The following is a 22,595-nucleotide window of genomic DNA, read 5'->3' as shown; positions in this document are numbered from 1 at the left end:
GGTTATATCCTATAATGATACCTTCTAGCTGTTGTTTAAGGAATCTCAGTGATTCTGACATTGCTTTATGAGCCTATAGAAGGCTTTCTTTCTTTCTTACCTTTCCTTTCATTCTGGTGAGAAAATTACTTGCAGTGATTTTGGCTTTGAATCACTGCCAATGACAGTGAAGCAATGTTATTCATCACATATTTCAGCATTGCAATCCATTTGGTTTTAGTTTGGCTTTGTAGTTTGGCATTTATTAGATCATCTGCACATTTTGAAATTATTCTGCTTCCTCAATTTATATGTACAGTAGGAGTTTTTTCAGATTTTTTTCTTATTTTGGTGGTCTTTTTCTGTTTTTATTTATTTGGTACATTACACTTTTATATACTTGAGAATAGCACACCATCTAATGCATCTTTATAATGAGATTTATGGTAGTTTGGTCTTCTGGTTCAAGAATATGGGCATCTTAGATCTTCCAGAAGGGAAATGGAGCTGCAAAGGAAGTAATAGAGGGTTTCTTGGTGCATGATTTACTTCTGTTGCACTTCAGTCAAGAGTTCTAGACACAACAGGATTACCAAGCCATTGCACAGACTCATGTGCTATTCAGATTCTTACTATAATCTGAACCAAAATCTTTCATAGAACCCTGGGTAAATTTCTAAAAGTTGTCAATATTTTTACTCATCCAATCGTGCAGTGAGTCTTGAAAACAGTAAAATAAAAGTAGCTTCATTTAGTAATGGCCATGATAAAATCATGTCAGGTGGGATATTACATGTTCAAAAAAGTTGTGTAGATAGAGACAGTCAAATTCTGAAGATTATTGGCTTTAACAGTTTTACCACAGCAGAGATTCAGAAGATCCTTAAGTCTGGATTGTCACTCAGAAAACTGTTGCTTGTACACGTTAGTCAGCATTTAATAAAATCTTAAAATCATAGTAAACATAAATCAGGGCATGGACTAAGTTAATACTAGGCCACTTCTTAAAAGACACAGATATTAATGTAAGAGAAATCTTTTGCCCTAAAAAAAGTTAAACATATTCAAAGTAACAGAAAAATAAAAAAAAATATATTGGAGAAATAAGAAAATATTTGAGAAATATTTGCCTTGAAAGTTTACTTACTGCCACTGCTTGATGTGATAGCATGAGAGGCTCTGAAGCTGACTGTAAGATGACTCTCTGCATACTGGACAAGGCTGATTTCTGCTGTAGTAGAATCCATGGTAACATCTTGAGTCAAAAAATATTTCCTGGTTGGTTTGTTTGGGGTTTTTTTCCCTGAAAATGCAGCATGTTAAAGTTATATATTTTATTGCTTCTACTCTACAGATGGAACTTGCAAAAGAGGAGAAGTGTGAATTTCTGCCTTTCCTCTCTCCTCGGAAAGTTGTTCTTAAAGGTGGACAAATTGTTGCTATGGAATTTGTTCGAACGGAGCAGGACAGCGATGGAAGCTGGAGAGAGGATGAGGATCAGGTTGTTCGTCTGAAAGCCAACGTGGTGATCAGTGCCTTTGGCTCCGTTCTGAGCGATGATAAAGGTAACCCTGACCAATGCAAATACAGATTGCTCTTTTAGCTGCATGTCCTGTCCCTTAACAGTTTTGTCAGATGGGTCTTTTGGAGATTACTTAGCTTGTGACTGCTGGTCCTCTTACAGGAGTTTGTCCTTCAAACTGTTTGTCCTAGGAAGACCTTTTAGAAAAAGACTCGGAGGTCTGGTAACTAAGCAGTTCTCTGCAAATTGCTGTATAGAGCTGGAACTCAGCATTGAAGTACAGTTCCTCAGCATATATTTTTCTTCTCAGTACAAGTGGGATCTCAAAGAAACTATTGGGAATTTCTTCTGGTCTCATTAATTAACTCTAGAGAAACTCATTATGTTACATCTTTAAGCCGAACTGATCTGATCTCTGAAATATCTTTTTTTTAACTTTGCAAATTAAACAGGCATTGAAACATTCATTATTCTGGTTCAGCTGGTCTGGGTATTAGTTATTTCTTGTGCATATACAAGAGAACTGAGACTTCTCTCTTACACAATATTTCTTAGTTGCACTTTACAAGGTTTAGTCTTAAAAATTAGCAATTACTTCATTCTGTATTAAAGATGCAGAAATTGGAACATTGATGACATTTCAGAGATTGGAAGAATTGTCTCCATTTAGCAGAGAGATGAACATGAATATAGTCAACAACATGGGAACTGAGCAGTGTTTAGATTGTTCTCTTCTGACACTAGGTTAGATTTTAGAAGTTCAGGCACATACATTGAATGTGCCTCAGAATAAAAACACTGACTCAGCAGAAGACACACTGATAGAATGAGAAGGTCTTTGGCTTGGAGATGGTCATCTAGGCTAGCAAATTCTGAAAGCCTTGGTGAACAATGTGCCTGCCTCTCCAGGACATGGTCATGCCAGCGAATTAACCCATGGCATGTTTTCATGGTCCTTTGGGTATAAATGCTCTGACAGAGGACTTGGCAAGTGCCTCAGATTGCACAAGACCAGAAAATTTGATATTCAGAATTTTTAGCATGATGTACTTTTGTGAATCTTTGAAATCAAGTAAAATGGTAAATCCTAAGTGATGTAAGCAGGCTCTAAACCTGAATGGTGCACTCCCTGCTCCATATCCAGTTGTATAGAATGGTAAACCATCCTGCAACCATGAGAAGAGTCTAAACCTTCTCCTACAGTAAAAAGGATCAGCCTGGTATTTTGAGGAACATGTGAAGTGAGCACCAGGAGCAGTCCTATCTTGTGTGTGCTGCTAATGCTTTGGAGCATTTTTTTGCATCCTAGGCTGTTTCTAGACAGTGACTGCTCCCAGCTCACTCCTCAGGGCTGCCTGCTGGCCTGCTGCTGCCTCCCGCTCTACAGGGCACAGGAGAGAACAGACTCCCATTCCTCTTGGAGATGTATTGCTGTGGAAAGATTGTCATTTGTGTGGGTCATATTTCAAAGCTCAGTCTAACCTCCAGGGTGCAGGAAGAAGAGGTTTTAAGGGCTTTTTTAAAGAGATTCATTAAATACTCTGATGATGGTGTTGATTAACTGAGAATTTTGGTAAATTTTGTTGGTTCTGGTGGTAATTTTGCTTTTAAAACTCTGTGTTTAGATTTTTTGGAAGGGTTTCTAGAATCTCATGTGGTAAATCAATATTAACCTATTCAGTCAATATATTTTGTTGTGATTCATAGACCCCACGATACAGGAGTGATTCTGTTTTCTCCCACGTTAAAAATTATCTCAATTAAAAGATTGAATTTACTGTGCTAAGCAGCCAGTAAGTACTGTGCTATAGTACTGTGCCAGTCTTGTATTTCCTAGGGCACATTCACAGTCTAAATTAATTGTTGAGAGGTTTTTAAATAGGAACATAAAATGGGAGGGGAACAGTCATGCAGTTAGCTGATCATGAGAGAATAGAGTAATTTACTTTGGGGGTGAGCAAAACACCTCAGTTTCATGCTGTATTTTGGGTGAAACTGCTGTTAGAAAAGCAATCAATAAAAAGGAAAAATGCAAGTCATTTGTGTTGGATGTTATGAAAGTGAAAAGAAACTAAGACTTGAGTGCACAAAGTGCTTATTTTGAGCATACCATTTCAGTTGCTTTTAAGTCTTTTTTTTTTAGGCTTAATGAAAGTCAAATTTGCTTTTCACTATTGAGCTCGATTACAACCAAAACTCCAGACTACTTCAGTGTACATAACAAAAATAAATGAAAAATTAAAAAAAAACCCACCAAAACATCATCTTAGTGTCTTGTTGTGGTTTTTTGTTTTTGTGGTTGATTGGTTTTTCTAAATGAAGTACAATTCATTTAGTAACACTTCTGTATTCAAGAGATGAAAATATTCAGGTATTCCCCATCAATAGAGAGAGATGAAAATACTTGAGGTACTCAAAAGTGGACAATGCCATGAGCAAACTGATTTGACTTGGAACTTGATCTAACTTTGAAGGGAATGGAATAGGTAACCTCCATAGGGCCCTTCTGGTCTCAATTATCCTGTGACTGGGTGACTCAGGTGCAGGTTGAATAAACATGTTAATTGCTGCTCATACAAAGAGCTCTATCAATTGACCTAATTCGTATGGCACCTCAGGGAACTGCAAATGCAGTATTGGTATGGGCTAAGATAGCAGGTTGTATCCTATAAAAACTGGTTCTACTGATAAAAGAATAAAGAAAATACTGTCAAAACCAGAGATTAAAATTAGACTTAGCCCCAGTTCAACAAAGTGTTCAGGGCAGCCTTGATGCTCATGTTGGAAAGTTTTGTAAGAAGCCATAAGTGTGTGGGTGACTGAGCAGAAATAGCTCATAGGTTAGAAAGTTTTTTTCTGGTCTATTATCCTCCACAAGATGTTTCCTATTCTTGCCTGGTAACTATTAAATTTGCAACTGAGATTCCATGTGTTCACAATAGGTATTTAGTCTTTTTTTTTTTGTTAAAATAAAATGGTTGATGGTGTTTTTAAGCAGCATTTCTAGTGGGTATTCATCCTTCCATTGAGAATCATATAAATGCATCACTTACTTTAAAAAATTGACTCCTAGTTTGATTTTATACTCCTGGAGGTGCTCATAGATGAAACAGGGGAGTTGCCTTCTAGACTGTTTTAAGAAGGTTACCATTTTACTAAAACCAGTAAAAAGCCATTGTTCAAATCCAACTACTGCAGATGGAGTAAGAAAAATGTTTTGCTTCTTCTTGAAGAAAAAATTTTTTGCAAGTACAGGCTGCTTTATTTTAACTGCACAGCTTACCAGAGCCTTCAAGCCATCGTAACTGACCCACAAAAGAAAGAGCTGTGAGAGAAATTTTGTACTTTTTCTTTGGTTATTGCCTTTTTGCTTATTTTGTTATTTTTGAGGCTTACAATGTGCTAGTGAATTGCTGAAGTATCTTCTGTCACCATTCCTAATTGCAGCTACTCAACACGTACACTTGCAATTCTGTGTGCTCCCTCATACTGTGGCCAGCCTCTACATCCTAGTTAACATCAGTCCCATTGGTTTTAAAGTCTGAACTTTGAATAACCCTTTCCTAATCCTTCCGATAAGCAAAGGGAACAATACTTTAGGACTGCAAGATTTTGTAACAAATGCCTTTGTTCGGATTTATTTTCTTGAATGTCCAGTGAGAACAATGGAGAAAGCATGGAAAATAGTGCTGAAAATGTGCTACAAAATTCAGTGCAGAGCAAAGGACTAAGCCAGGATAGGGGACTGGCAACCTAACTTTAGTTTGACACTCTGTTTAGTGGGTGGCATTAAAGAGGAAGAATTCACATGTAACCAGAACACTGAATCTTAGCATGATAATGTCTGTTTTATTTTCTTGGAACAGCAAAAAAGAGAAATGAAAAAATATCCAAGCAAAATCCAAGTACCACCTTTGTAAAAAAATCCCAGAAGTAGTAAGTTATTTGTGAATCAAAATATGTTTTATGAAAATTTTGGTAGTAGCTAGCTATTGCATCGTTGACTGAAGGGCAAAACTTTATTTCATAATTCCAGGAATCAGTCACAACTTTCAGATATTTTGATTTTACTTTTAATACAACTGTCATCTTTCTTGGAAACTGCAGCAGCAAACACCATCCTTACTGCTTCCCTAGAATAGTTCAACATAAATTAAAGATAACTTTTCCTAAGTTGTTTATAATTTTATAATTTAACCTACTCATAGTTAATTTTTATGTCTACAGTTTGAGAAGCATTTGCTAGGGAACAAAGGAAAAGAAGTTTTCAGAGCTCTGATCTCATAAGTGAAAAAGATTTTCGTTTTCCTTTGATCAAATATAGAACTCCAAATGGCACAGAAACCAGGAGTCCTGGAACTTGGGGGGACTGTTGAGTTTCTTCATAGAGCCTGCTCAGACAGCTGGGTAACTTTGCCCTCAGAGCACTGAAGCCTTGGTTATCTAATGGAAGAGTAAAGGGGGCAGGGGAGGCTGTGATACCCCAGCTGGGAATGCCCTGGCATCTGCCTGCTAGCACAGCATCTGCCTTCCACCAACAGGCTTTGAGGAGGCACTAGAGTTGTAAAAAAATTGTTATTTAAAACTGAAAATTATATATGTTCAAAAGATTCCTATTCAAATAGATAGGAATTTTCCTGCTGAGTCATTTGGAATAGGATTTTTCTCTACAAATAGGTTTACAGAATGAGTTTGGGTGCAGCAATGCCATGCTCTGAAATCATTACCCATTCCCAATATCAAAAAGTGGCTTCAAGATGATTTCTAAAGCCCTGTTTACTTAGGGCAGAAATTCTACTCTTTGAGTTGATACACATCAGACACTTCTGCTTGCTAGTGACAGAAAACAAAGGCAGTAGCAGCCTGCAGCAGGACCCTCTCCCACCATAGCTGGACCTAGCTTTATCCAGTCAAACCACTTTTTAACCCTGTTCAGGACACTAGGAGGGTAGAGGATGTTGGAAGCATGATTCTGCCTTTCTTTATTTGCTGGGCATTTAGACTGGGCAGTGTCAGCAGTTAATCCGTTAGTGCGTGCAACAGCTGTAGTTATACATTTCAGATTAAGAAAGTTACTGTATATTTGTATTTTTCAGAAGTAATTCTACTATTCACTTTAAAGGAATTCTGTAAGATGGATATCAAAAATAGCATTAATGAGCTACTAAAGCTAAAATTATAGGAACTTACCAAATTGGTTAAACATAAAAACCATTAAACTGTTTATTGAAGCTTCACAGATATACTGCAGCTAATGAGCATTTCTGCTATTTAAATAAGCCCAAATTGAACACACATTACATAGATGCATAATTAGTCATGGCAGTCACACAGAGACTCACTTTTAAAGCTTTATTTGAGGAATCTTTTCCATTTGATTTGTTTCGTTAATTAAAATATTTTTTCTGTATTCACTTATATTTTAATATTGTTTTTGCAAATGCTATAATTTGCTGCTGTGTTTCCATTTGTGTTTGTTTGCTCTGTGAATATAGTGAATTTGGAAAATATATTCAGCACTGTTCTTTTGTTTTGTTAGCATCACTTGATAGCGGTAGAATAATTAAATTGTATGTTGTCTTTCATCCAGAAGGATCTTCTCAAATGATATATAATATCTCACTAGGCTGGGGGGGAGATGGCAGCACAAACACAGGTTTGTGTTTGCAGTTTGAATTTTCAAGAGAAAAGATGTGTTAGTTTTAACTTTGAAGACTGAAACTGAGAGGGTGAAGGTTTTTAAAGATACTTTTTGCCTCTGTCCCAAATGATGCACCGAGCATTAAATATCTGATTTGCTTGTTGTTCAGTGTCAAACACCAGTTCAGAGAACCAATAGTTCAAGCTCACATTTGGCCCTTGGGCTCTCTTTCACCCTTGCAGGGGCAGAGAAAGGACTTTCCTTTCTGAAGACAAAAGTTCTCCCCTGCTTTGTGCATGTGGTCTGGGAGGTGCTCCCTTCAGCCTCTCAGTTGCACCAGGTATCAGATCCAAATTGTGAGGATGTTAGGAACTCTTATATAAAATGCTTTTGAACCATGCCCTTTTTTTATATAACCTAAATCTTGGAGATTTTAAGAAAGAAATAAATAGCAGTTGGATACCATGTCAACCTTGCCACCAGGGAAATGTTCTTTCTTGATTTTAAAAATACTGATCACGCAGACAAATCCCCAGGCCTGGAGAGATGTTTCAGGTGAAGATAAGTTGGGCATTCTTCATACTCAAAAAGCGTTTTGTATAATTACGTCCAGACAGCTATTTTAGAACAAAGCAATTCAAAGAGATTTGAGAAATGTAATAGATACAGGATAACAGAAGTAATACCCTGTTTTTCCACAAAATGAAATAAGTAGTCATAACTCCCAGTTTTACATAATTTCTTTTGAAAAACTACATTTTCGACAGCATATTGTCCTCAGAAACCTTTACTGTGGTTCAGTCCTGTCTCAGACAGAAGTCATCTATTAAATCCCCCGTACCAAGTTTTCCTCTGTTTTTTTCCAAACATGTCTTTACAAGCCTGTACATATTTAACTTGTGAGAGCCGTCTAGACCACATGCTGAGATGGTACCACTGGATGCAATAAGTTATCCTATATATGACAAATATGAGATGATCAAAAGCTTTCTTGAAGTACACACAGTCTGAGGCACAAAGAGAAAGTTAATGTATTGATTTCTGAAGGATTTTTGATAAAACTGCTATCAGCCAACTCTTTCCTTTAAAAAAACCCACACAAACAGAAAAAGCCCAAACCCAAACAAACCAAACCCCTCATTTTCCAGATGAAAAATGTCTCAGTCTGAAGGTTGTGTTCCATGTGATCTTTCAGTAATTTAGATATTTTTACAGGACACAATTTCTTAAGTTTTTGAGTTTGTTGCTACCCAAATATTATTTTTGTCAACTTAAGCCTCATGTATATGCCACGTGGGAGAGACTGTGAAGGCAATAGGTCTTGCAGATAGATTAAATACTTCTGGTAGAAAATCTGGTACAGGCTTTCAGTTAGAACTGTCTTTTCTGACTCAAGCTTCTGAACAAGTTGCAAAAAATCCTTTGAGTCCTCTGGATGTGTTTGTAAAAGCCAAGGTTGAGGAGGAGAGTGTAGGTGGGACAAATAGGTGACAGTGTTTGTGTCTTGCTTCTTGTTTCATTATTTTGCCCCTGATTATACACAGCCTCCACTTTGAAATACATTTCTAATATGGAAGTGAAAGGAGACACAGAGCCTTGGATGAAAATCCCATCACTGTGATGTGTGGGAATGCTGTGTTTGAAGCTTGCTCTGTACTGAGGCGTGTGCTGGGACAATACCATGACTTTGCCCTTTGTGTTGGAGAAGTCTTCATCTTAAACTGGCAGGTTTCTCTTTTACGTTTATGACAGTGCAACTACATCAGTTTAATTGACCTTGGCAATCTGCATCTGCCAGTGGTACGTCCCTGAGGGACATTGCAATTTTAAACTGCATTTTATTGTAGCATGTTCTGTTACTGCAGACAAAGTTATATAGCCCCCCCCTATTTTGATAGATGCCATCAAAATTTGCTAAAACTATTTATTGAAAAGATTATTCTCTTAATGAAGATACTTTGAAGTGCCTTGTGAATGTAGTAATTTAAAAAATATTAACAGAATATTCTTCTGAGCATTTATGTGTATTTAATGACATTTATATATTTATATATAATTTTTTTTTTGTTTTCAAATCTACATTATTTGGAGGAAAATAATATTTCTTGTGCAAAATGCCTCTATGTGCTGTTTCCTAACAGCATGAAAAAGATTAGGGTCTCTTAATACATGCATTAAAAAAATTCAGAAGTTGTAGTGAAAAGATACAAAAGTTACTGTCTTCTTCTAACCATTTGATTTTGATTGTGATTTTATGGTTTCATTTGTAATATGTGTAACATGTTTTGAAGTGAGCCTTTCTTCCAGGATGTTCTGAGTTTGAATATTAAGTCAGGATGGCTTTGACTTTAATGAGAGATATCTTTCTCAGCATTCAATTTTCCTATTGTTATCATCAAATATTTGACAGATTTTAGCAACAGTTTTTTCTTTCTTTTATTAACATATTTTTCATTTATTTAATTATAGTCAGAGAGGCCATGGCACCTATCAAGTTTAACAGATGGGGTCTCCCTGAAGTAGACCCAGAAACGATGCAAACAAGTGAGCCCTGGGTGTTTGCAGGGGGTGACGTTGGTGGTCTTGCCAACACTACAGTGGAATCCGTGAACGATGGCAAACAAGCTTCCTGGTACATGCACAGATACATACAGGTGACTTCTTCAAAAGTACTTTTGTCTTTCCCAGTTTGATCTCCTTTTAGATACTTTGAAAAATATTTTCATTGTGGTTTTGATTCATTATACAAATTTTGAGAAATAATGCCTAGATTATCTGGTGATTAGAACATTACATATTCATTCATCTTGGATCACATATTAGAGTTTGGGTAGGTGAACTCAGCTTTCTTATATTATCTTAACACTAAAATTCAAGCAACGTGTTCTTGGCCCCAGCTCTGAATTCTGCTCAATGGTAGTAAGTCTCCCTGCACAACAGACACTGCAAGCAGAAGCCCTAATTGGGTAATTGGGGAAAAGGAGTGAGCTCCATAAGTATTAAAAAGTAAAATCTTCCAGTAGTGCATAAAGTAAAAATTAACTACTGCCAATGTTGTTACCCGAGGAAGACATTTTTAGTTTACTAACAGTTTACAGAGTGCTCAGGTTATCTACACTGGAACCCAAGTTTGCTCTGATGAGACTGATGAACTGGATACAAGAGCTTGACAAAAACAAAACATTAAATGCACAGAGGCAAGTAATGCAAAGGAGAATTTATGTGAGAAATGTAATACATACAAACCTGAAAAACCTCATGTCTCCCTTTGGTTCTCCTTGCATGTTGCTGACTCTGCCCTAATTTTTCTAGTAGATGAGCACAAAGTCTAGAGGAGCTGAATAGAAACCTCCCGAGACAGAGACACAGCCTGGAGAACCAACTGACAAAAAGTGTGTTCATAGTGCAGGGAACTTTTGAGAAACATGATACATGATTCATTCTCCCACATAAAGAGATTTGAACAACTGAAGTTGGGACTGTAACAGCTCAATGTCTTTCTCCCCCATCCATCTGCTCAAAGCCTCTCTGATTGCATGTTTGTGCAATTTCATGCTGTTGGGGTCTGATTTCACTTCCTAAAAATACTTCAGCTGAAAGCTTGTTGTTAGTATCTGTGCATATTTTTTCGCACTTGTTATAAAGCACTGTTTGTGTCCTGCCTTCTTAGACCCGATGAAAATGCTGAGTGTGAAACATCTTTAATCCCTGACCTGCTTGCTTAATTTCTCAATGCACAGTGATTTTGGGTAACTGTGGCAGGGGAGAGAAGGTATCTCCTTCTTTTTGTCTCCTTATTCAACCTCTTAGAAATACAGGCAACCCTCATTTATCATGTTGCTTTCTCCAGAAAGCTTTTTTTTTTTTATTTTTCCCCTCTGCAATGTATTTAATACTTTGGAAAAAAATCTGAATAGTCATGGCTTGAGAATTAGAATTTTAAATCAAGCAGACTTGTGATATTAGAGCATTTCTGTTACCCTTTGCAGGTTTCAAGGCAGCTTATTCAACCTTACAATCTCACCAGGAAGCTAATGGGAAAGCCTTACAGCAATCTTCACAGGAAAGTTTCCAAATGTCAAGTGTCACCTTTCCAGCTGTTAGATGAATGGGTTGCCCAAGGGCATTTATTTGGATGTGCAGCCCTTGTAAAATCTGGTTGCTGTGGTGCAAAATGCTGTAATTTGGCAATTTACTTCACCAGTGTTTGGAGCTGGTAGAAATTTTAGTGACTGGAGGAGTTTGTTTTTAAAGAAGTTGTTTAGGGAAGGATAAGAGAAGGATTGTATTATCCTACTGTTTATAGGGACAGGTGTGTGCACATGTGCCTGCCTTTGTGCTCATGTGCGTGCCCATGCACTCAGTTCACAGCTGAGCTGTATTCTGGAAACTTCCAAAAGCAAATGAAAAAATACCCTTGCACACCACCTTACTTTCTCTCTGCTGTGAGATTCTAAAGCAGGCAACCATCCTGTGAACTGAGCGTCTGAATCAAGTGCACATTAAATTTTAAATAAATGCATTGATACTGTCTGTTTCAGTTAAGGAGTAGGTAGCCATTTCCGAAATCACCAACTATCTCAGCACCAGGATCTATAAATGATGTAGTCAGTCTTCATCAAAATGAAACTATTCCATAGGATTTCTCAACTAGTCCAAGCCAATGTCAAAGAGTATAACTCAAACCTACCATCCTGACTACTTGCAGAATGCAGTGTTTGAACAGCACGCTGCTTGTATCCCAACCTACTCCAGGCAAAAGGCTAAGCGAACAGATGGGGCTGATATGTGCCCTGAAACTCCAGTCACTGCAAGCTCTGGCACGTGGTCAAGTCAGGCGTGAGATCCAGACTCCAGGACTCTTCAACAGAAATGCCTTATGTTCAATACTGAGAGTTATTTACAGAAGCTTCTTGGCTGCTCTTATGCTGGAAACTTTCCATCATTAGTTGCCTAAATATCTCCTGCCTCTTAACATATTCCTCCCACTATATGAGGCATAGGTTCGTCTCAAAAATTGTTGCCTGCAGCTGTGTCAGGTTAGTTTCTATAAACATGACCGGTCAAAGCCTAACTAAGGATAGCTGTAGTAGAACCTGTTAGGAAATACAGTCAGTCTTCCTAGAACCATTCCTTGCAAATTTTTATTGATCCAAACAGAATCAGCCCAATTCATGCAACTTTCTACTACTCACAATTTCTCTCAATTCAACCTTCTTTTGTTATTCCATGAATGACATAAAAATTTCAATTAAGTAATCTTAGTGATTTATTTAGTTTGGGGATTGTAAGCCTTTGCTTTTGTCCAACAGTGACTTTATGATCCTGTGCAGAAGCAATATGGGCTGCTGTTCTCTTCTAGGCCTCAGTTACCATTCACTTCTTTCTGGTGTGTGAATGGATTTAATAGCATAATAGTTATATTGAGGGTAACTCAGAAAAATTAAAAGGACTAACTTTTAATTTTCTATGCCTATCTTGAGAGCAAAGACAGTTCCAGTATTTTCATCTCGGATGACTGTGCCAGCACTAATGCTTCACTCCTGCTCTATTCATGCACTTACCTGTAGCCTATTTTCCCATATATGGCAGTCAAGCTGCCATCTTCTTCTCGCTAAAATCCCTCTTTAAAAGTGACTTTTTTTTCTAAATCACAGTAAGTTTTCATTTATTTAAATCTATTTTCTTCTTTACTGTAACCTTCCACTGCGGAAGTTTCTTTTATATTTTTCCTAGACTGAAATGTACATGATACATTTAGAGAATAGAGGCCTAGATCCCCACTGATATAAATTGCACTTCAGTAAGACATCATTCAAGATGAATTTTGGGCACATCACAATGTTATTTTGAACCACTATTGTATATTTTCTATTTTTTTCTTTACCTAGGCTGTCAGAAAATATATGGGCTTTGTCTCTGAAGAGTATAGTGTTGATTTTTTATCAAGATTGACCATTCTCATCTATTCCTTGAGCATGCTTTATACATTATTGAGCATGAATATACATTATTTCATAATCAATACCCGAATTGAGAGGTTCCCAGGAAGCTTGAATTTGAAGCCATTAGTTAGGTTGTCTGTTTCTTTTCAGGATAACTGCAGGAAAAAATTAATGTTCCTTTGTGTAGCTAGAACAACGTATGAAACACTAGCAGGCAGCAATAAAGCACCATTTGCAAAAAAAGGTGAATTAAAGGCAGATTCAGGAAGCCTGGTAATTTAGTTGCTAGCTCCTGAATAAGCAATATGTCTGTTACAGAAAGAAAGCCAGAAAGGAACTGAGAAAATCTCTCTCAAAGTGCACCGAGCCCTGAGCAAACCTGCAGTAGCAAGGATGCTGGACAAGATAGTCCCCATGTGTCCTTCAAACCACAACCATTCAGAGATTGTATGAAATAATATAAACATATTTACCACCAAGTTAATTAATGGAGAGAGGATAGCAGAAGCAAGGGAGAAAAGACAAGTTTTAAGATCAGACTTCAAAATGGAGAAAGCCAGAGTAAGATGGAAGTATTCAGGAAAACTCTTCCAGGCACTAGGACTTGTAGAGAAGGCTCTCTGAAAAATAACAGTAATACAACTACTTGCTTTCACAGTCTATCTTTGTTAAAGGCCAGAAAATGTAGTTAGACCATATCACTCTGGTTAGGAATTTTCTCCATCTAAAGAAAAGTGATGTCAAAAATTGCATCAGGTCTAAAGCTGAGTTCCTGTCTCTCAGCCCTGCTCTGCAGCTCCTGTGCTTTTGCCTTCAGGCCAGTCCTTTACCCTGTTTAGGATGAACTAGACCCACTGCTTGCAATGTGCTGGGGATTTTTCACCACCATGTTCCAGTCTCCAAAAAATTGTCATGATTGCAAGTACCTGCAATATTGGTAGCTCAGCTGGTTGGCATCAAATTGAGAGGAAGAATAGACCACACTTTTTGTCCTCTACTTCTGAAAATCAAGAGAAGAGTTATTATAAATAAACTCTTGCCTGCAGGCTTTCTTTTCCTATTTGTTTGTGCAACGTCAGGGAAATCCTTCATTATAAAGATGATTTCACTTTCAGGAAACTATATACTATTTCTGTTTGCCAAAAATTTTGCTTTGTAGAAAACAATGCATCAAGGCTTATAAAACATATTTATTTTATAAGCATTGTGCTGAAAGGAAAGAAACAGCAAAAAGGAAGTGATAGGAGGGAGATAAATCTCCAAAGATGTATTGCCACTGACTACTGAACCTTCAGCTGCCCCTGTGTGGTTTTAGATACTTGGTTTATTCCATTGAAACCTGTTGTATTTCTCCCAATGCCACCTCTGCTTGGGTCACTTCATCATTAGCAAATCATTGGGGAAATACTGTGGGGTCTGAGTGCATGTGGGTGGAGTTCTTTGTGGTTCTGCTCTTTGGAAGGGAAGTAAGGCAGGAGAAATGGACCCCTATATGCAGTTTGGGAAGTGGCTTTAGACTGGTCTGAATGATGGCATGCAGGAGGCAAGGCCTATTCCTGCATTTCATACATGGGTTATTTTCAACCATGTGCTTTCACTGCTTTGGTGCTATTTTTTGTTTCATCTTGTATAGGATATATTTTCTGTTTTACCACAGAAAGGTTGCTAAGAATCACTTTCAGTGTTCATTTTAGGTGAGAACAATTTTCAGAGATTTAATTGTCCTGATTGGGCAAAGAAACAGTACAATGGAACTTCAGCTTCATATTCAGCACCCTCTATTTGTCTATAGCAAATTATATTTACAGTTGTACAAACTGTGAATTGTTTGTGATCAATCCTCAGACTGAAATGTATTCACAGGGAACATTTGAACGATTCTGAATAGCAAATTAATTCAAAGTAGAAAATTGCATTTATTGCTCACACATGCGCAAAAGTGGAGTTGACCGAACAATTTTCCTTAAGTCTTTCTTTGATGTCATTCTGTAAGAATGAAAATCAAAGATTTTTTTGTAAGAATTCAGTATATCAGTTTTGATTTCAATGGATTTCCCTACTTTCAGATATGTAGGAGACAAAAGTGCTGGCATTTACAAAACACTTTAAGTTGAATTGTGTGATCCTGGATTTTCTGGTTTGGCATTGCAAACAACATTTTACAGTTGAAATATTAGGTAAGAAAAAGTAAAACAAAAAAAAATTAAAAGGATGAAATCAAACTCAAAGTAATAAAATGACAAAATTCATTTTTCTCTTTTTTTTTTGCCAGTTAACAAAAGCTTTTGAGATGTAGAATGCCAGGCTGTTTGGTTTTGGAAGAACTCAGATGCTCCTGGTGTAGAAAAATAGCCCTATGGGGTGTGACATGGAAGAAGGAGTGAGCACTCAGGAAGGAAGAAATGGGGCATGTTTGGCTTTTTATCAAGTGTAACTGCACTGGTCTCCAGCTGAGAGAGGCCGTGATACTGAAGCGAGTATGGTCCCAAGTGTAGGGATCTTTAGAAATTAGCTTTTCTCAAAATGTCTGCCATTAGGGACCCATTCAGGTTCTTATCATTCAGGCTAGGACAATTCCACTACTTTCAGTGCTTTTAAGCCATCAGAAAATTTGGCCCCAAAATGTATCCTCTTTGTCTGAAGATTCAAAGATCTGGGGTCAGAATAGTGTGAGGGGAATCTACACAATCCCAAAACAAAACAGGCATGAACTCTCAGGTTTTAAACCAGCCTAGGAAACAAAAGGCACCAAAAAAAAGGACAAAAAACTCCTCATCCCATCTGTGCTTTTTTAGTTTTCACAGGTAAAAATTGATTAAATAAGTTCCCTAAAGAAAAAAATAAATCAAAAAGTCCAAAAGGCAGCAATTTCTGAGTGGCTGAGGTTTTTAGTCTGCTACAGAAAGTCTTCTCCAAAATTCAAGTACTGGTTCTTTTTGTCCTGCTGAAAAAAAGTTTTCTTTTTAAAAGATGGAAGAAACTGCTGTGTTCTTAGCTGTGACTTACTAGGAACACAGACAGTGTAGGGCTTCTCTGTGTTAGAAGTTCCTGCTTTGTTTCTTTGTGATTTTATTGAGTCAACCATTTGAGTGAACAAAGATTTAAATTCTATCTACCACAGCTAATCAGGATGCTGTTCAGTATCCATACATGGAAAAAGCTTTTCTCTCTGCAATTTTTATATTATTAGATTCAACATATACACTGAATGCTTTTCACTGACTCTTCAGAGAAAAGACTTTCAAATGAAAACAATAGTGACTGTGGTGGCACAGCCATAATGTGTATGATGTTTTTGATGGCAATCAGACACTAACTTTTTTCAGTCTTGAAGTATATTCATACTACTACAATTAAATATAAACCCAAAATTAGTTTTGCATAGATATGCCATTGTATAGGCTGTATAAAAATCTTTCAAAGTGGGGGAAGAATGTTCAGAGGTTCAGAATACATAGAGTTAGGGCTGAGTGATCCTCCACATGCTTTCCCCTCATTTTTCACAATTTCTTATACTTTTTTTAGATTGGAACCTGAGGAGAGAAATAGAGAGGGTCTGTCTGCATACCCGGTTTTTTTTCAATCTCACTGTTACTGGCTGATGTAGGGAATAGAGATGGCTCTTCAGAAAGGCTGAACAAATGTTTGGACTTAACCAGGCTTATCAGTACAGGATGTAAAGTAACTTCTTCTTCATTAGTTTTGTTACTGTCAGTGTTATTTCCAGCATAGCATAATATTTCAATATTTCAGCATGATGACTGTTTGGGCTGAAGATGTTACATAGGTGAGTGTTTGCATGTTTTGCTGATTTGCAAGTCTGAACACAAAATAGAGTATTTGAACTTTGGGTTATTATGTATTAATTATCCCCTTTAACAGGATTAATAATAAATTGTATAAAAATACATACCAGAAAAAAAAAATCAGTGGTTTAGTGTTGTTTGGTTGTTTTTTTTTTTACAGTCCTTATATGGTGTTGCAGTTTCTACAGTTCCAGAACTACCTCTCTTCTACACTCCTATAGATTTAGTGGATATCAGTGTAGAAATGGCCGGACTGAAGTTTCCAAATCCTTTTGGCATTGCCAGTGCAACCCCTGCTACTAGTTCTTCAATGATTCGAAGAGCATTTGAAGCTGGATGGGGCTTTGCTGTCACTAAAACATTCTCCCTGGATAAGGTGAGGAAATATTTTAATATTTTTAATATTTTATGTGTATTTTGCATGTAACCATATCTTTGTATATTTGAAAAATCTGAATCTTTGGGGAATTATCTGTTATATCCAACTAGCATGAAATAGCAGGGAATGGTTATGATGCATTGTGTAGTCCAACTAGCCTGTGAGCTTTCCACAGTGCATTGACAATTTCTGGTTCTGTTTGTTGTTACATTCTTCCGTTATATTGCTCCGACTTCTAATATTAATCAACAATTAAGTGATTTTTTTTTTAAATGCTGCAGTGAAAATGTTTTGTGTGAAGGATCAGAATGCAAAGGGAATGAGTAACAGCTTTGTCACATAACCCATGAAAGGTGGATTCTGAGCCAGAGGCTGCCAAGATAAGCCATTGAACTGGAGGTGCAGCTGCAATGTGATCATGTGGCTGCAAGGGGGAGGCTGGGTGGGAAGTGAAAGAGAAGGATGGAGGCAGCAGAAAACCAAGCCTATGAAGAGAAAAAACACAGTGACATCATCAACCTTCAGTAACATGTAGTGGAGGAGGAAGGAGTTGGAATTAAGTCTTTAAGCCTATGGCTCAGTGTGGCACCTTATAAAAAGCATTTTCTGTAGTTTTAAGTGTGTAATTGCTTGTTTGAATTCAGGAGAATTCCAACTTCTTCTTACTACATTCAAAATGGTGAAGTGAGACTGAGCAAGAAGTTTAGAGTGAAAGAAAACAACAACTTTGATCAACAGATCATAGAGAAAAGAAACAGGTTTTGAGCTGAGATGTAGATACGGTTTTACTTGTGGAGAGAGGAAGAAAAGGTGAATCCTTGAACATAGGCCTCAGTAACAGTGTGAGTAATAGCCATGTATTGTTAACCAGTAGCATAGAGTAGTGTGGGCTGAAGAAAGCTTTTGAATTTAATTTGGATACAAGGGCCTTTTATTCTTGGTTCAGAGGGGGGATATACAAAGGTACTGATGGATGGAGCAGAACAGAGAAGGTGGATTTGTTCCTCTTCCACCTTTCCATGGGTAAGTACTATAGGTGAATTAACTATAGTGGGTGCCTCTCTAGTAGGGGGAAGGTCAAGAACAAAATGCTGTGTTGCTGCAGAATGCTGTAAAATAAGTCAGGCTGGATTCTGCTGTCTCTTACACCTGAGGTAGTCCTGGGGAAGTAAGTGTTCATCTGGATTGCAGTGGAGATTCCAATCTACTTCTCAGGGCTTCTTATTAAAAGACTTTTTAGGACATAAATGTCATTCAAGTATGTTTACAACTGACTTACATGTATAACATACCATCAGCTGTAATTATTCTGTGCCTAGACTACAGCCAACCCATAGCAAGTACTGAGACTTATTTTTTTAATCAGTTTTATTGCTGGTATGCTGGCAGTCCTGCCAGACTGCACGTTGATTACTGTGCATCTCGAGAGTTAAACAGACACAGGCTGAGTTCCAGCTTGGGTGGGAGTTCAGGAGGAAAGACATGCATGTTGTAGGAAGTGATGTTGGTGCTATACTAAGCAGCAGACTCTGAGTCATTTCTGAAATGGCGCCTGCGAAGTGTTCCACTGGATGCCATGCTCTGCAGGTGTGACTCAGATGAAGATCTCTCAAGTTTTTTTTTTAAGTATTTGTTGCAATAAGATATTGCAAGTATTATTTGAGTTAGTAAGTTCAGAAAAGTGTTATCTAGTGAATTCTAGTTCAGTGATTGTTATTTCTGCTTAAGCTTCCTTCTAATATTCTGATATTGAATCGTGTTGTGTCTAGTAGAACTGTGTCCCACCCAAGTGCTGCCTAGTTTTTCTACTACTGTGTTCTTCCTAGTACTGCACTTCCTACAGGTGTATTCGTGGCATGATTTCAGGTGATTGGCTGAGAGGTGCTGCAGAAGCAAAATTGCTTTTATTTATCAGAGTAACGTGGTACTTAATACTTCAAAAATAACTATTTGAAATGGAAAGAAAAGCTAAGTAGGGGTACGGCAGCTCTTGTATAAACTGAGTATACAGAAAGCCTGTTCTTGTTGACTTAATGCTAGAACAAGTTGTTGATAGAGAGTTTGAAATATTATAGGTTGCCATAATGTGCTGACTTTTTTTTTGCTAGTTTAGCTTCTGATTATGTAGACATAAATCTTGTACACCTTTTAGCAGGGAGCAGAATGCTCTCTTGGGCTGTGGTACCAATACTGGGGATTTCAGACTCAGCTGTCCTGCACTAGTCAAAGCTAGTCAAAGCAAACTACGCAGCAGGATCAAGAGCAAAGATTTCCTGATCTAAGCCTGCAGAGTTGGTGGGAGGAGGGGGAGCATCTCCCCAGACAGTACAGTTCCCAAGAGTGGAAGAGCTGAGAAGGGAGAGAGCTTGCTAGACACAGTTTTTGGCAGCTGAAGCTTTTCCACTTCAGCCTTGATTGTATGTGCAAGCAGGATTCTGTGTTCTTCCCTCATCTCCTCATTTTATCTGTCCTGGTAAGGCTTAACTGATGGGCTTCCTTCTGATTTGTCAAGCATAACCTGCCTCTGTGGCCATGGGGAACTTAGCAGCAGCAGAAATTCTCCCTTTTCCAGAACCAATGACTGAATTTGCCATTGTGTTTAGACACTAATAGGGGAAAACAGTGAATTCCCTGTTTACCATGGGCATCCTTTGGCACTTCAGGGAAAGTGACTGATGCAGGCCAAAAATGAGTGACATATAGGTGGTGAAAAGCATGTACAGACCAATCAAAAATTTCCATGCATTAACTACGGTGTGATGGAATAAGGTCAGAGAGAAAAGCATGGTAAATCTTGGAAGAAGGGGATCCAAGGATAGAGATAAAAAGGACTCAGGCTGAAGAGCTGTGATTCTGGTAAGACACAGGATTATTACATATGAGCTACTTCTCCTTTTCTCTCTTCCATCATCTAGCACAGAAAGCTCTTCTAAAGCACAAGGCCAGGGATCCCTGCAGCCCATGTACTGCCTTGTGCAGAGGAGCTATTGGGTAGCAGTGCTGAAGTTCAGCCTCTGGGCTCTAATTTACTCCCCTAGTCTTTCTAATCCTCATGTGTCTTGGGCTCACCTTGAAAGCTTCACATTCTGCCCCGAGGGGGTTAGCACAGAGCGCACTGTTTGGTGCCGTGCTCGCTCCCTTTTTAAACACCCACGTACCTTGCTCATAATTGTCTTCATGACAACCTTTGTAGCATTTTCTGTTTGTAGGGTAAGCATTTCAACTGGGAGTGATTCAGCAAAGTTTGTTCTTGCATACTACTGTACTATTGTTGAAACCTACAAAAAAGCTAACGTAAGAAATAGCTGAAATGCCTTCAGGGTATTTATACTTCAAAATATACCGCACTCTACATACTTTAGAAAGTGCTGGATATTATAGTGTAGAGCTAATATTCATCATAGGGGATTGTACCTGTATGTGTCTGATGGTATCTGGGAGGGAGATAGTGATTCGTACAATTTTATTTATTAAATTAAACATCTTTGCACAGCTGCTTTAGTATCAACTAGATTTGATTTCCTCCAAAAAGGGAATAACTGCTTTTGAAATGGACAATCACTAGGAAAGACAAATGGTAGCAGAATAGAAGTGTCTCTTCACACACGTTTTTCTACATTCATGTCTTCCCTTTTTGACTGCAGGATCAATAGCTCATTGCTCTGTTGGTTCAAATAGTATTTCTGTCTTGTTCAGATAACTGTATGCAGCAACATTATTTGTGAATTCTGTTTGCAAGATACTGAAGGGAAATGGGGGAGCTGCATATCATGTAGTCCACAATAAATGGATACCAATTATTACCTCTTTTAGAGCTTAGATGAACAGAAAACTACACGCAGAATGACACATACTGCATTAATTAGACACATAACTGTGAGTGGGAGGGTTTTAGGAGAAGTGTTATAGTGAGCTGGTTTATTTACTAAGAATTTATTAGTGAGTATTGTTTAGAACACAAAATTTGTATTAAAACATGTAATCAGAAAGTTTTTATAAACATAGTATCAAAATTAGTCAAAGGTTATATGAGGTGTGTACATTCCTATGCCATATTCACTACCACAGCGAGGAGTTTATAGCAGAAATTAGGGTTTTATCAGCTGAATTCAGGCTTTGTTGTTCTCTCACTGCATTGTATGGGCTGTTTAGAAAGATGAAAAAACAACTGGGTTAGCAGAAATGTTTGCTTTGATTTTTAGATGCTTCCTTCACTTCTAAAATTTAATTCTGATTAATCAGATACATCTGTCTTTATTTTGTTGTGACATGCATTGATTTGTGATGCTGTCGCTTTCAATAATGCAGAAACAGTTGCCTTTATTATGAGAACCAGCAGAAATCAACATGCAGACTAACTTCATTTTTAATCTTTAATTTTCTTCATTACATATGGAGCAAGTTGCATGGATGATTTTAAAAACAAAGCTACAATTAAAAGGAGATTAAATCTGAACTAAACCATAGCAGAGGAAACTTTCTAGCCGTAATATGTTTATGCAGTTTACAGATGTAGATTTTACAATACATTTTCAGAACCATTTGTAAATAAAAATGATTGCTGGCAGAGAATTAATTAATTTGCCCAGTATATATTGCATTTCTATGTGCTGTTATTGTAATATACACATTCAGGCTCCAGCTAGTTCTCTCTCTCTACATTTGCACTGTGTGCACCTCGCTTCATAATTGAAGGTGGTAAAAAATCATAGTACAATGATGCATTGTTTTCCATAACATTAGTATTTCACAGAAGTGAATCTGTATTACAAAATGTATATTTTTGTATGATATTACAGCATAGTAATTTAGATTAAACTAGTTATAATTTATGGTGCCAAGCCAAAAAGCTATTTAAGATGCATTAAAATGCAGAACCATGACATTTGAAATTCTGATGTTCTTAATATGACAAAGGTTATTCTATGGAGTTTTGCTATAATATGAAATATTAATATTTCACAATACAGTTTTGATGAAGTACAATTTGCCTAGCTTGCATATGATAAAGAAATTAAATGCTTACCAAGGGAGTTCAGTGAGAATTAGAGCCCCGCCTGAACATCTGCTTGAAATGTTATTATCCTGTCCTACTGACAGCATCGCTCCCTCATTGTTTTTCAAGATTGACAGCTGAATATTGTACTGATTTCTGCAGCAAATATGTCTAGGTGAACTTTGTTTGGTTTTTAGGAATTTAGAACATGCTTTTGATTTCCATCCTATATTTTTTTTTTATACTCTTGACATTTGTAGATGCCAGATTGAGGTCTAGTATGCTGTAGCAAAGATAGACCATTGACTTGCAATGAAATGCCAGTTG

General features: G+C 37.4%; 1 protein-coding gene across 3 annotated transcripts in view; it reads left to right on the top strand.

Moving 5' to 3' along the window:
* Positions 1–22,595, top strand: part of DPYD (dihydropyrimidine dehydrogenase) — a 332,297-nt gene that overhangs the window by 156,309 nt on the left and 153,393 nt on the right. For all 3 annotated transcript variants that reach the window (XR_010784063.1, XM_066555445.1, XM_066555446.1), the window contains exons 11-13: positions 1,334–1,544; positions 9,612–9,796; positions 17,054–17,269. Coding sequence is in view for 2 of the 3 variants with exons in the window: in XM_066555445.1 (XP_066411542.1) it covers positions 1,334–1,544; positions 9,612–9,796; positions 17,054–17,269 (612 nt within the window). In the remaining variant the exon portion in view is untranslated. The remainder of the gene's footprint in view (positions 1–1,333; positions 1,545–9,611; positions 9,797–17,053; positions 17,270–22,595) is intronic.

Source organism: Molothrus aeneus, chromosome 9, assembly GCF_037042795.1.
Source record: "Molothrus aeneus isolate 106 chromosome 9, BPBGC_Maene_1.0, whole genome shotgun sequence".
NCBI lineage: Eukaryota > Metazoa > Chordata > Aves > Passeriformes > Icteridae > Molothrus > Molothrus aeneus.
Note: the sequence above shows the minus strand (reverse complement) of the source record. Positions and strands in the feature narration are given on the sequence as shown.